This window comes from Cryptomeria japonica, chromosome 1 (genome assembly GCF_030272615.1).
Source record: "Cryptomeria japonica chromosome 1, Sugi_1.0, whole genome shotgun sequence".
In the NCBI taxonomy this organism is placed as follows: domain Eukaryota; kingdom Viridiplantae; phylum Streptophyta; class Pinopsida; order Cupressales; family Cupressaceae; genus Cryptomeria; species Cryptomeria japonica.
The window spans coordinates 643703168-643717288 of NC_081405.1; the positions used below are offsets into that span (position 1 = coordinate 643703168).

The window sequence follows — 14121 nt, forward strand, 5'->3', positions numbered from 1 at the left end:
ATACAATCACACATGGGTCTTCAACCTTCACATGGCAGGAGGAGTTGGCTCATCCTAGAATAACCTTGTTTGCAAGTGATTTCATCATATGCTAAGACCAATGTAGGGGTTGATGTGTCAGATTGGATTTTTGATGAGCAAGGCTTCTAGGTACCGACCGAGGAGATTGTACAGGCAAATATAACTCTATATTATTTTTATTCATATTTGCCTTTTATTTGCTTATTTTTGTAAATATTTATGTTAATGTTTCTCAATAAGTACAATTCATAAAGCTTTTGATGATTCTCTTATGTGTAGCTGATGGAGAGAAGGACGCAATGGGCTACATATATGAGGGCATGGATAGTGCCAAGGAGGCCATTATATTCATTTATGTGGGAGTTGAGGATAATTATCACCTCATTTGGGAAATCATTGATAGATGATGGCACCTCCTTTACAATCCCTACACGTAGCTTCTTATTTCCTAAATCTGAAATTCCAATTCTACTCTAATTTCAAGTCGGATGAGCAGGTTTTCAGTGGGCTCAACACAATCATAGAGCAATTGATGCATAATTCTGGTTTTGGAGCACAAATTGTCATTGAGATGGAGACCTCCTTGCATGAGATATATTCAAGGCAACTCGGTTGAGATTGCAGCTAGATAATGTTGGCTTGGTCAGCACCTCCTTTGGGATTCACGACATGTGCTTCCTCCCGCCTCCCGTGGATCCTTGTCTCTGGTCGCTCTCTCGTTCGTTGAGAGCTCGAGCTTTTGGCGTAATGGAAGCGGTGATTCCGACAAGTGGTATCTGAGCGCTGGGTTACATGTTTGAATCCCAAGAGGCTTCCTTCATTCCGTTAGTGCAGAACCCTCAGTTGGTGCTGAGGGGGAGATTGTTGACTTGGTGAGCACCTCCTTCGGGATTTGCGACATGTGCTTCCTCCTGCCTCTTGTGGATCCTTGTCTCTGGCCGCTCTCCCGTTTGTTGATAGCTCGAGCTTTTGGCGTAACAACATTAGTGATTACAACAGATAAAAATCTATTAGGGGAATAATTTAAGTTTAAAAATTAAAACTTTTCCTCTTTTTATATTATATTTAAATATTGAAACTTAAAGTTGGATGATGAGATTGATTGTTTTCTTTTTCTCATTTAGATGCATGGTTGGAAATATTTGGTGGTAATGTAGCAAATCCCGAGAGAATTTCAGTTTGAGCATTTGAGCCAACCATCTTCGTGTTGTGAGTGTAATTTGAGTATGTTTGAGCACATACAGTCCAAGAAGGGCAATAGACTATCAGTGTATAAGTTGAAGATCTAATCTATGTACATTACAGCCTTCACCTTAACCACAAATAAATTTTGGGCACTTACTTATCACCCACCACACTAGAGGAGTTTGATCCATAATTTGATTGGATCACTGAAGTTGAGGATCCTATCTTAAGAGATGAGGACATCGATTGGGTTGATTGGGTGGATAGAGAGGCAGAGGTAGTAGCCGTGACAGAGGATCATAGAGCATTGGTAGACAGCTTGGATGTTTGTAATGTCCCTACTAGTTAGAGATCACTGTCTTGCAAAGCAGATTGTTAGAATACAAATATATATATATAACTAATCTAAATTGCAATTAAACTTCAATTACTTAATTAACATTAATCTCAATTCTTATTTAATAAAAAAGATACGAGTGTAGTACTGGGACATGTCCTTAGGCGGCTGTTAAGCTTGCCTTCTTGGAACCCATCTTGGTTCCAAGCCATACTGGGAAATCAAAGGTTAATTCGATTCCTGTCTTGGATGTAATTTCTTACACCCAAGCTATACCAGGAAATCAAAGGTTAATTCGATTCCTGTCTTGGATGTAATTTCTTACACCCAAGCAATACCAAGGAGGACCATCATATATGATCAATTCCTTCCCTTGGATGATGCATCTCATCATCCAAGTCTACCAGAGAGGACCGGCCAGATCCGTCTCTTCTTGGATGAACTTTGTCAACCAAGCCATAACATATATGCATATAGATATTTAGTATATACTGCCTACTAGGGATTATCATAATCCCTCCATTAGGCTAAGGGAATTTCCTCCCTATAGCCTCCATCATATAGTCACATTATTCATATTATATTTTACAATTTATTATCATTTTCCATTCCATAATTTACGTCTACATTTACATATTCTTTAATTACTATTATTGATCCTACATACGTACATATATCCTGCATACATACATATATATATTTATACTGCATACATACATACATATATATATACTGCATATATATATATATTCAATCTATTTATTGAATTGATATATATACCACATACATACGTATATATATACTGCATACATAATCTTTTCTATTTATTGAATTGATAATTCAATCTAACTCATAGTTTCAGATTTATTTTATTCATTTAAATTACTAATTCTATATATATATTTATATATTTATTTTCAGATAGTATTAAACCATATGTTTTACTACAGAGTAGTTCTTTATAAAATATTATTTGTTTGATCAACCCTTGTTTGTATATATATATATATATATATTTCCTATAATATGAATTACTAGCACTGCCATTTACCAAAACACTGATCATTATTCTACCTAATGGTTGTGATGGCAGACAAATCTGACATGTGTCAGATCTGGTCTACCACATTATGTGAAATTAAGTAGGAATGCCTTTATTATTAGTATTACTATTATACATATTGTTGTAGTCTTGTGTTAATATTATTATTATTAAATTCTGCATACAAACATTATCGGGCTACATATATTAAGCAATCTTTATTAAGACACATCCCCTATGCATACCACCCAGAACATGGATGTTATTGCTTGTTACTTAATAACAGTTCTGATCTGCTCTGATTGGTGCTGCAGATAATATACATTTCTCCTTCTTTATTTCCACCGTACCTCATATTCCATAAGAATTTTTGATGCCTTGGATTTCATATTCCATAAGTATTGTTTACATTTGACAATATTTATATATCTAATTGTGTTGTTTCCTTCAACTAAAATTTGCATTTATACTTATGTGATTGATGTAAACTTTTGTATGTGATCAAAGTAGCTTCTATTTGGTAAGATTATTGTGTCTTTGAGGTTTATTTATTCAAGGGTGCATGAAGGAAGTTTTAAATCCTTAAAAATATCTGGATTTCTTGGGTTTTTCAATATTAGAGTTTGCATTGAGTTTGGGTGCTGAGTCCAAGTCTGAGTAAAAAATTAGCTTGTTAAGTCTGAGTCTTTTAACACTAATATAGCTTTTCCATACAAAAAACTGAAAATTTGCTAGAAATGGAAAACTAGGGCTCTTGGTGCAAACAAAGGGGTCACCACACTTGGTAGTGACCCTTGTACTCCTTGGATGTTGAAATGAGCATCTTGATAAAGACAAACTATTTGGAATTTGAAAAAGTTTTCTTGGAGTTACCTAATTTTGGTATCCTTAGGGTCATAACTCCTAGCTCTTTACTTGAAATTTGAAGTTCATATGGGCATTGGAAATCTTTGCTCATGAACCAATTAATTATAATTTAATTTTAGCATAGGTAGGGTCCAAGTGTTACATCACCAAATTCTACTTTGAGGGGCCTCAAAAATGCAAAATACAAAATTCTAAAAAAAATATTGATTAAAATTTAAATGGAGTTTTAGAAATCTTCAAAATGCTGTGGAAAACCACCACTTAGGTAATCTAAGATGTTTTTTGGACCATTTGCCTCTCATTGAGAAGCAATGGGCTCCATTTCTCCTAGTTTTGGCACTAAATGCATGAATTTTTGATGAATCTGGTTCCTTTTGAACCAGTTGCCCTGATCCAGAAATTGTGCTGCCTTCACCACCCGATAGAGTGAGATCTACTGATTCTTCATCTCCTTGACAGATTTATTAATAAGCTAATCCATGAGAACTAGAGTGGTAGTAGGGTTTAGTTTTGTGCAATTGTTCAACCTGTATTGTGTCTAGTCGTGGCATATGTAAATGTTATTCAATTCTCAATTCAAAATGCAAGTTATATTCTAGTTTATCTTTTCTTTTAACTATGTATTATCTATTTACTATGATAAATCTGATTATCTTCTTTTATATTGCAGGTGAGAGGAGCATTTATTGATTTCAATGTCATTCTCACAAATGCCGATTGATATGTATATGCAAGCAGGGAGGATCAAGCAATGCCTTGACCAGTCATGTCTTTTAGACATGACCGATCAAGACATTACTTGATTGCACCCTTTGACTCATTGTTGCAATTACCAATCGGTGTATGCTTTAATTAACAACCCGATGCCAATCGGGGTATACTTAACTTGCCACCTGATACCAATCAGTGTGTACTTAACCCGATACCAATCGGTGTATGCTTAATTTGCCACTCGATACCAATCGGTGTATACTAGTTAATCCCGATAACCATTATTGTTCACTGTTTAATATATCAACCGATATAAATCGGAATACATTGGTTAGCCCGATAATAATTGATGATCACAATTAATTTGATAACCGATATTAATCAGGGTCCATACGTTATAGTGTAAACCGATATTAATCGGTATTCGATGCTATAGGATGATTATCGATAGTCAAGCATTGATCGAACTAAGTAGATTGAACATATACAAATGAAGAATGATCATCAAATGAAGGAACAATAGCTTGAAGTTTTTCATCATAGTTTATCGATAGGATAAATGATTGAATGAGAGACTTCATTTATCTCTCATTCAATCATTTATCTTACCGAAGCTATCATGCATTAACAGCATAAAGTATGGCTGGAGTGATTTTGCATATATATTGGATGCAATATTTGATGGAATGGCAACTTGAGCTCATATGCATTATCACCCATGTTCATGGTAATGGTATATGGATCATATCTCAAAGGTATGAGTTTTCTACTTGTGCCTTGAGCCCTTTCCTTTTGAGTACGCCTCTTTCTACCCTATTTACCACTTGGAGCTATAGAGGGACATGATGCAGATTGTTTCATTGGTTGTTCTTTTCATTAATTATTTGCAAGATTTCATGATTTTGTTTTCAAATGTGTTGAATCATCTTGACAAATCAGGTAGCCTTATTTTAATTCCTTTTCTACGTTTAGTGATGCATTATCTAATACAGTAGGTAGTGAAGATGCAAAAATCAAGCTTGAGATCTTATGAAAGAAGATCTAGTTGATTCAACATCAAACAATGAAGTACCTGCAAGAGAAACACACATGCAAAGCCAAAATAAACAAAACACACACATGCATTAACATGAATTTGCCTTCATTGCCCTCCTATCAACCAAGATCTCGTGTTTTTAAGATTTTGCTCTTAGAGCATTGTGCACAAGAGGCTATGGTGAATGGAGATTTGAAGAATGATTTGAAGCTATGCAAGCTAAATGTAAGATAAACAAAATATGTGAGATTTGATCAAGAAAGCAAAATGCAAGAATGCATAAAAGATCTCAAAAGAGGCAAACAATGGATTAACTTGCCAGGCTTAGAAATGAGGAGGAGCAAGGTATTTATAAATGTCCTCAGGGGGAATCCAAGTTGTAAGACGAATGTGGGATAAAAGGTCGGTTGTGGAAATGTAAATGTTTATCCCATATTGATTAGGTGGATGTAATTGATAGAGGTGAAATATTATAAATAGGGGATGCATTGGGTATGCAAGAGATTTGGAAAATAAATTAATAATATAATATATTAATGGATTAAATGAATAATAATATAATATTATGATATAATGATGAAAAATGAGATAATATATTGATGAATGAATATTATAATGTAATGAAGAATAATAATGGATAATATATTATCTAAGTTATTGGTTCCGGTTCGGATTCGCGGATTTGGCAAAAAAAAATTTTTTTTGGTACGGGTACGGGTTCGTCCGTACATATATATATATATTTTTAATTATATATATATATATATATATATATATATATATATATATATATATATATATATATATATATATATATATATATATATATATATATATATATATATATATATATATATATGTTCATAGTTCAAACATACAAATATGAAACATACAATGTAACTTTCCCATACAATGATACATAAATGATAACAGATAAATCATAAATCATAAATCCATAATTGCCAATGCCAATAAATATTCTGATATTGATATATCGTAAATCATAAATGTAATATCATATTCATAATTTGCAAAAAAGATAATATTCAAGTTTCAAGTTTCAAAATGTCAAATGTCATGACACAATAAAGTATAAAGTTAAACTTTCAAATTACAAGCCATCTATGGGATTTAAATTCCATATTCATCTTCATCTGAAGCATCCAACCCAAGCCCAAGGTCATCAAGTGGTTCAAATTCAGCATCAATTGAGAACCAATATCAAATGGAATGCCACTCCCACTAGCTATGTCTCTCTCAAATTCCATAATTGCCTCTTCTATAGAGACTTGGCAAAGTTGTGCAACTGTAGCATCTAAATCAGCACACTCAGGGGCTAGATCCCAATTCCTTGTTACACCCTCACTATATCCAGGGTCCTTATGTGACAACAAATGAAGGTTGGAGTGTACGTAGACCAAATCCTCAGCTTTCTTTGCACCCAAACGATTACGTTTGACTGAGTGGATGAAGGAGTATGTACTCCAATTCCGCTCAGCTGAAGAACTTGCAACCTGGTAAAAGTTAAAACATAATTAGAAATTTATAAATTAAAATTATAAAATAAAAATATGATAGCATCAAATGGAATTGGAAAACTATAAAAATAAAAAATAAAAAGATACATACTTGGGAGTTAAGTTTAATTGCAAGAGGCTGCAAGTAAACGGAGCCTTGACCATGTACATACCACCACTCATCAACATCCATCCCATATCTAGCATTAAGAGCTACAACATCATGATTTTTTGCAGATACAAATTGGCCAAACTCCCTCAAGACAATATTTCTTGTCTCCTCATCTTGATATATCTTTTTAAAGGCAGCCCTATAGCCAGAAGCAACCTTTGCATCTCTATATGGTGGCACCCTCCTTGGTGTTGCAAGCATCTCTGCACTATAAAATTTTGGCGTCAAAGCAAATGTTAAGAGATGTAAGGGGGTGGTCATCTTGTTCCAACGGTCAACAACAATTTTCTGCACAACTTTGAAAAATGTTTCCATTGGGTCATTTTCTTTTCTATTTATTACTTCTTTTATTTTTTCCACCATGCAATCCATGCCATCATAGATCTCACCCAAACATGGGCGATCAATATCAGCATACCTGATCATGCTCATGATGGGCTCAGTGAAATTCAAAACATATTCCGCATCATCCTACCATTTCTCACTAAGGATCAATGCTCTTACTTTTAGAGCTCTTTCTGTGTGGGACTGCTTCCATACACTCCACAAGCTGTTGATGACCATAGAACTCAAGGCGTCTCGCACCTTCAGAAGTCGTCTTAAGACGAGCGTGTGAGATGCAAATCGTGTTTCAGCAACCTAACATGACATAACAAAATACACAACATATATCAAATGTAAGTCTATAAAAAATACAAATTTAAAACTAAAAAATTAAAAAATAAAATTTAAAATTAGTAATTATAAATTACCTTCAACAACTCCAACTTGGAGAAGGTCCTGAAAATGGCTTGTGACATATGATGATTAGTCACAAACATTTGAATCTCCTTGCCCTCCGCATACAGTTTTTTCACCCAATCAATTTGTGTGCCAATCTTTTGCATGATTAAATTAAGTGAGTGTACTGCGCATGGTGTCCAAAAGATGTGACCATATGTAGCCTCCACTATAGTCCCTGCTGCCCTACAATTATTAGCATTGTCAGTTACAACTTGGACAACATTTTGAGGCCCCACCATGTCAATGCATTCTATCAAGATATTGGCAATGAAACTTGCATCTTTCACTTGCCCCTCACAATCCACTGCTTTCAAAAACATTGCCCCTTTCTGGACACACTGCTATAACATTGTTCAATGGCCTATTTTTACAATCTTTCCATCCATCAAAAACAATGGTCACACCTGTTTCTTGCCATGTATCTTTGATGACCTTCAACTGTGACTCTACGGATGCTTTCTCCTTTGCCAATAAGGTGGTTCTCACCTTTTCATACCCTGGACAAACAAAATCAGAAGGTATATTGCAAAGAGTATGCACCATGTCCCGAAAGTAAGGTGATCTAACAAGGTTGAAAGGAAGCCAATTGGCATAAAGGCAACGTCCAATTTTGGAATCTGCAATCTCTCTCAGTTCATTTTTGAAGGCAAAATCCAATGGGCCTCTTTTTCATGAAGCCACAACATTCTGATTCTCTACTGCATCAACTGGTGGGTTTTGCATGAAAGGATGTGAACCAGCTGGTCTTGTGGAGCCAATGCTACTAGAAGGCCTCTTAGACATTGAGCTTGGATGGACAAGAGGATGATCAGTCTTTGCTTTGCTACTTCTCCTATCAGCTTCCTCTTGTTCTCTAATATATCCCAAAACTAGAGCTTTTGACAGCCCCCTGCCATCTGATCCCTTACAAAATTTTATTCCACACCCAGGGATGAAACAAAGGTGGCCTTTCACTCGAAAGTATGAGCTTGTATACTCAGTGCCACAATGGTTGCACTGTCAAACAAAACCCCTACGACCAGACGCTGGCTTGATCATTGTTGTATAATGCCAAAGTGGTGAATCTTGATCAATTTTAAATGGGGTATTTTCAGTTCGGACATTTGCAACTGAACTAGAGCTTGCACTTGCACTTCCAGTTCCAACCATTATGTATGATTATATGAATAATGCACCTAAAATGAAAAGAGAGAGCACAACATTATTGAAAAAAATTATTAAAATTTGGGCATTATAACCCCATACTATACATACAAAGTGTAAAAAAATATACAAGACTTCTTTAAAAAAAATTAAAAAAACTTTAAAAAACTTTAAAAAAAAATTTAAAAATTTGAAAAAAACTTGGAAATTTGTTTGAAAACTTGAAAAAAATTCAGATTCACTTACCTTTAATGGCTAAATCTTCCTTCTCTAGTGATTCCTATGCTTTTGATGTATGTCTCACACCTTCAAAGAAAAATACAAAAACTAAGAAACCTGATTGTAGAGAAAAAATCTTCAAAAATGCAAGTAGAACGGGTTGAATGCATGTTTTGATGCAGAAATGCATCATAAAGGGGCGGATTAGGGTTTAGATGCTAAAATAAGATTAAAAAATTTGTTTTTTAATTGTTTTTATTTGTTTTCTAACCCGTGGGCCCTGTTTTTGGGAACCCACGGGCTTGGGTTCACCCGGGTCCTCTTGGGTTCGACCTGGGTCCCACCCGGGTCCTGCCCAGGCGGCTGGGTTCCCACGCAGGACCCACATGGAACCCAGCCGTCTGAGCAGGACCCAGGTGGGACCTAGGTCGAACCAGGTCGGACTAGTACCGGGCTTTTTTGGCAAGAACCGGTAACTGAGTACATTATGAATAATGGATAATAAGAATATTATATAATAAGGATCCACCTGATAATGAGAAAAATTAAGTTTAATTATGAGGACATTTTAATGGGAATTTTTTATGGTTGGCAAGAACCGGTAACTGAGTATATTATGAATAATGGATAATAAGCTGACAATGAGAAAAATTAAGTTTAATTACGAGGACATTTTAATGGGAATTTTTTATGTGTCTATAGGTAGTGCAACATCAATGGGTGCTGATTGTTGGAACCCAAGACTAAGTTGGAATTGACTATTGTGCCCTGTATAGGGTCACTAGCAAGAAGAAGCTACTTGATCCCTTGGATTGATGATCACCTAGACTAGTTTAGAGGTGTGAAAATTTTCAGAAAAATTGATCCAAAATTATGGTATCATTAGTTACCTATTGATGTAGTCAATCTTTGGAAGATTTCTTTCATGTCCAAAGAGGGCTTGTTCAAATGGTTTGCCCTTTGATCTGATCAATGCACTCAACACTTTTCTGTGGATGATGAATGCCTTTCATGGATTCTTTTGTGGTCATCAACTTAGATGACATACCTATTTTAAATAAGATCTGGAAAGGACACGTACAATGTAATGTCCCCATTTGGGCTTTTCCTTAATTTAGTCCTGAAACAGCAATTACAACTTAAGGGGAGAACCGTAATACAAAATTTACCCAAACTGAAGACATTTTATTATAATATTTAGCTTAAAAATATTAAGAATAGTTCAAAGAATGGGACTTATCTTCCTAATTTGACAAATGGACTTATGCAATGACGAATTCTGCCATACTCCAATCTGCAAGCATTCTTCTTTATAAACCTTCTATAAATGCTTCAAAAGTCTGCTTCCAAAATTATTTATAGATCTTCCAATAATCCTTTTAATACTTATCCTTCATTTCTAGGTATAAATAATCAAATTCATCTTGTTCCCTTCAATGTAGATCTTCAATACTGTTCCATGCATCCTTAAAAATCTTCTTTTTGTTCTATATACTCACTCATTTTTTTATTACAAAATCTCCTCTGTAATTTATATATTGGCTGCCATATACTCAGACATCTCTCACCGTACATCATCCATTCCTCTCTCCCACCCATCACAATCTCATTTTATAACCTTTTAAAGGAATGAACAAAAACGTCGAATGATGATGTCCTTCCTTGAAGGTCATCGCCCAAGATTCAGAGTCATGTGAAAAATCTTCAGAATGTAATCGCTGCCTTTCGAGGTATTAATTGCTACATAATGTAATCTCTTCCTTTATATACATGTGAATTATCAGCTATTGATCGATCTGATCGTTTTTCTCCTCCCACGTTAATTCTGATGTATTTAACAGATCAAAGATATTATCGTAATATATTTGCTATTCTGTTGGTCTGATGATGCATGGAATTTCTGTGATGTGTCTGTTATGTCGATATACTTGAACAATCACAAGGTGCTGCTATATTCGATATGATAATTTGGGTATTCAACAAAGATGGTGATATTCGCTTAGAATGGTGAAGTTGCTGTGTCTAATCTGAACATGTATCTCCCCCGATTCTTATGCTAATTTATATTTACTTCTCTCCGATTGAGAGATACATCTCCTTGAAGGGTGACGTCCTTCCAATTATACAATTCAGGTTACTTCACAATAACCCGTTTAATATATTCAACGGACGATATTGATAATAGACTACTTGTCTTCACTCGAGGCGATATTACTTAGTAATATGGGTCGCTGACTAATATTAGGCTTGACAAATTATTAATGATAACCAGTTATTGCTGTCTAAAAATTAGTTAGATAATTGATTGAACTTGATGACGAATGAGCATTGATTATTTACAACTAATCGAACTCTTTCATGATCATTTGTAATCAGTAGTTGATTAATATAATCAAGTATTTGATCAACTAGCCAATGGGTTTGATAAAGTCCTTAATCAGTATTCTTTTGATGTCTCCCTTCAATCGGTGCTAAGCGAGGATTAGTTCTGATTATATTACTGAATATCACTGTCTTTTGTGAGGGGACAATTTCTGACACCACAGTTTACTTATATTTAATTTAATAATGAACTTCATTTATTGATTAGGATGATTGCTATTCTATTTTATATTGTTTTTATTGAATAGTTGTTTTTCTGAATTTTATTTATTATTATATTTGTTTTCTAATTACTTTGTTATTTTGTCAATAATCTAATATTGTAAAATTTATAATATTATTTGATAAATATGAAATTAATATTAATATTTAATAAATATAAATCATATATTAAATCTTGTTTATTATTATTATTAAGATTTTATTTAGTTCATTCTATTAATTTATTTGGTTATATATATATATATATATTTTTTTTTATATTTTAATTGTATTATTATTTATTATTAAATTCTATTTTAGAGCGGCATTATCATGTTTTGATTGTTTAGATGGGGACATAACATACAACATGTTCAACGAGTTATGTCAACTCTATGCCAATGAAGAAAAGTTTTCTTTTCAAATGGAGAAAATCCAATGCCTTGGCTACATCATCAATGTAGATGGTGTACATGTTGACTCAAAGAAGATTTAGGTGATCAGATATTGGCCATTCCTGACAACTCTTAGAGAACTCAAGGACTTCTTGAGCCTAGTCAATTTCTATAGAAGGTTTGTGTTTGGGTCCTCTTCCGTTGCATGGCCTCTAAACTAGACAACAACAGGAAGGGGCAAAACAAAGTTCATATGGACAGAGACACAAGGATGGGCATTCACACAATTGAAGTAGAGGCTATGTTCAGCATCGGTTCTTATTATGCCCAATCAATCTTGTTTGGGGAAATAATGATTATTGGGCTAAGGGGCAATCCTTACGGGATCTTATAATCCCATGAACTTAAGGCCTGATCATTGAGGCAGGCAAAATCATTCAAATGCATGCTACAAATGGTGGTGTTAAAGGCAATCTGAATTATGGATTGATAGCCACGTAATACTAATTTGGGTTGTGGTTTTGGTGGCATTTGCAGGGCATTCTCCTCTTTTTTCTTGTCACAGTTATCTTTGGTTTTTGCTCTGCCTCAATCTGTGCTTGGGCCGAGCGAACAAGTATCCTTCAGAGTTCAAGCTTCAGGTTGATGAGGGTACCTCTAATATAGGCATTGCAGAGAAATTAGCAATTCTTAAGGCTAACGCAGAATCAGTTGCAGGGAGATGTGATACTGCCTACTAGCTTGAAAGGGACCTTACGTGATATATGAGAGAGATGAGTGGAAACTCTGATGTTAGGATTGTGTTATGGTGCCAACGTCAGTGTGCTTCCTCAAGCAACTTTCATCCTCCCCTTATAAGCAACACTGTGAAAAACCCCTCACGACAGTAGTAGTTGTGCAGAGCGATTAGAAGATTGAAGAATGCAACTGAAAGGCACCTGAAGGAGATTTTACATAGGGCTGGTTCTTTCAAAGGATGTTTTGAGAGGCTTCTATTTTCTTATATAGGAAAACTGATTAGATTTTTTGAACTCTTCAGGATTAAAGGCATTTGTGTGGCCAAGTTTTGGGATGTGAGTGGCAGGCAAGGAAAAGATCAAAATCATTGACTTTAGTCCTTGGTGGTCATGCAGTAAACTTCCTGTGAAGTTTTTCTTTTAAATAGCTAGTTGACACAGAAGAAAAGTACATGAAGGCCCTTGTAACATTTTTAATGGCTGGTTTTCTGTTAGCTTTTAGAAAAGTAAAATATGATATACTTCCAGCTGGTTAGGCTGATTTCCAGCAAAGTAAAGTATCAATTTTTTATTTTACTGTGGACATGAGACATGTTGATTCCACCACTTCACTTATCAGGGAAAATAAGTGCTTATAATGATTTATTATTGCTTTTTATCTTGCAGCCTGTGCTTCAGTGGAACGGAATCACTACTAAAAGGCAAGGCCAGAACTGGGGAAAAGAGAAGAATAATAATGTCAACAGGGAAAAGAAACCTGTATGTTTTAGGGAAGAAGACAATATTTCCTCAGATGATATGAAGGAAGAGACTCTGAACAAGTGTCCACTTGATTTTGACAAGCTTCCTAGCATGTCAGGTTTGCCACAGGTAGTATCTTTTCATAGTTTTGCATGCTTCCTTTGCTAGTAAATTTTAAGTTGCTTGGCAAAAAATATTATTGGAATAGTTTAAATTTTTTGCATTTTTTAACTGTATCATTGATTTCTGTGGTTGATGTGGGGTTATTCTTCCTTGTACAGCAAGGTGATGTAATTGCATATCGTTTGGTAGAACTATCTATTGCTTCATGGTGTCCTGAACTTTCTTCTTTCAGAGTATGTGACCTTGTTTATATCTTTAAATTTGGTTAGTGTTTTTTGGTAATTTTATTCAAAACTGGGTTTTACCTTTACAAATTGTTTATAGATAATTATCATTCTTTCAGGTTGGCAAAATTGCATCATATGATAGTTGTTCTACTAAGATCAGATTGGTACCAGTTTCAGAGTATCCATTTGTGGTCAAGAATTCAGTCAGTGAAGAATATGCTGAAGAGACGGACATCTCACTGTACAATGAAGATGGCTCACTAGAGGTAGAAGCCTGTGTTT

General features: G+C 34.7%; 1 protein-coding gene across 5 annotated transcripts in view; it reads left to right on the forward strand.

Moving 5' to 3' along the window:
- LOC131037813 (coilin) overlaps positions 1 to 14121 on the forward strand; it is a 175450-nt gene that overhangs the window by 157184 nt on the left and 4145 nt on the right. For all 5 annotated transcript variants that reach the window (XM_057970016.2, XM_057970018.2, XM_057970017.2 and 2 more), the window contains 3 exons: positions 13415 to 13618; positions 13771 to 13845; positions 13956 to 14105. In XM_057970016.2, coding sequence (XP_057825999.2) covers positions 13415 to 13618; positions 13771 to 13845; positions 13956 to 14105 — 429 coding nt within the window. The remainder of the gene's footprint in view (positions 1 to 13414; positions 13619 to 13770; positions 13846 to 13955; positions 14106 to 14121) is intronic.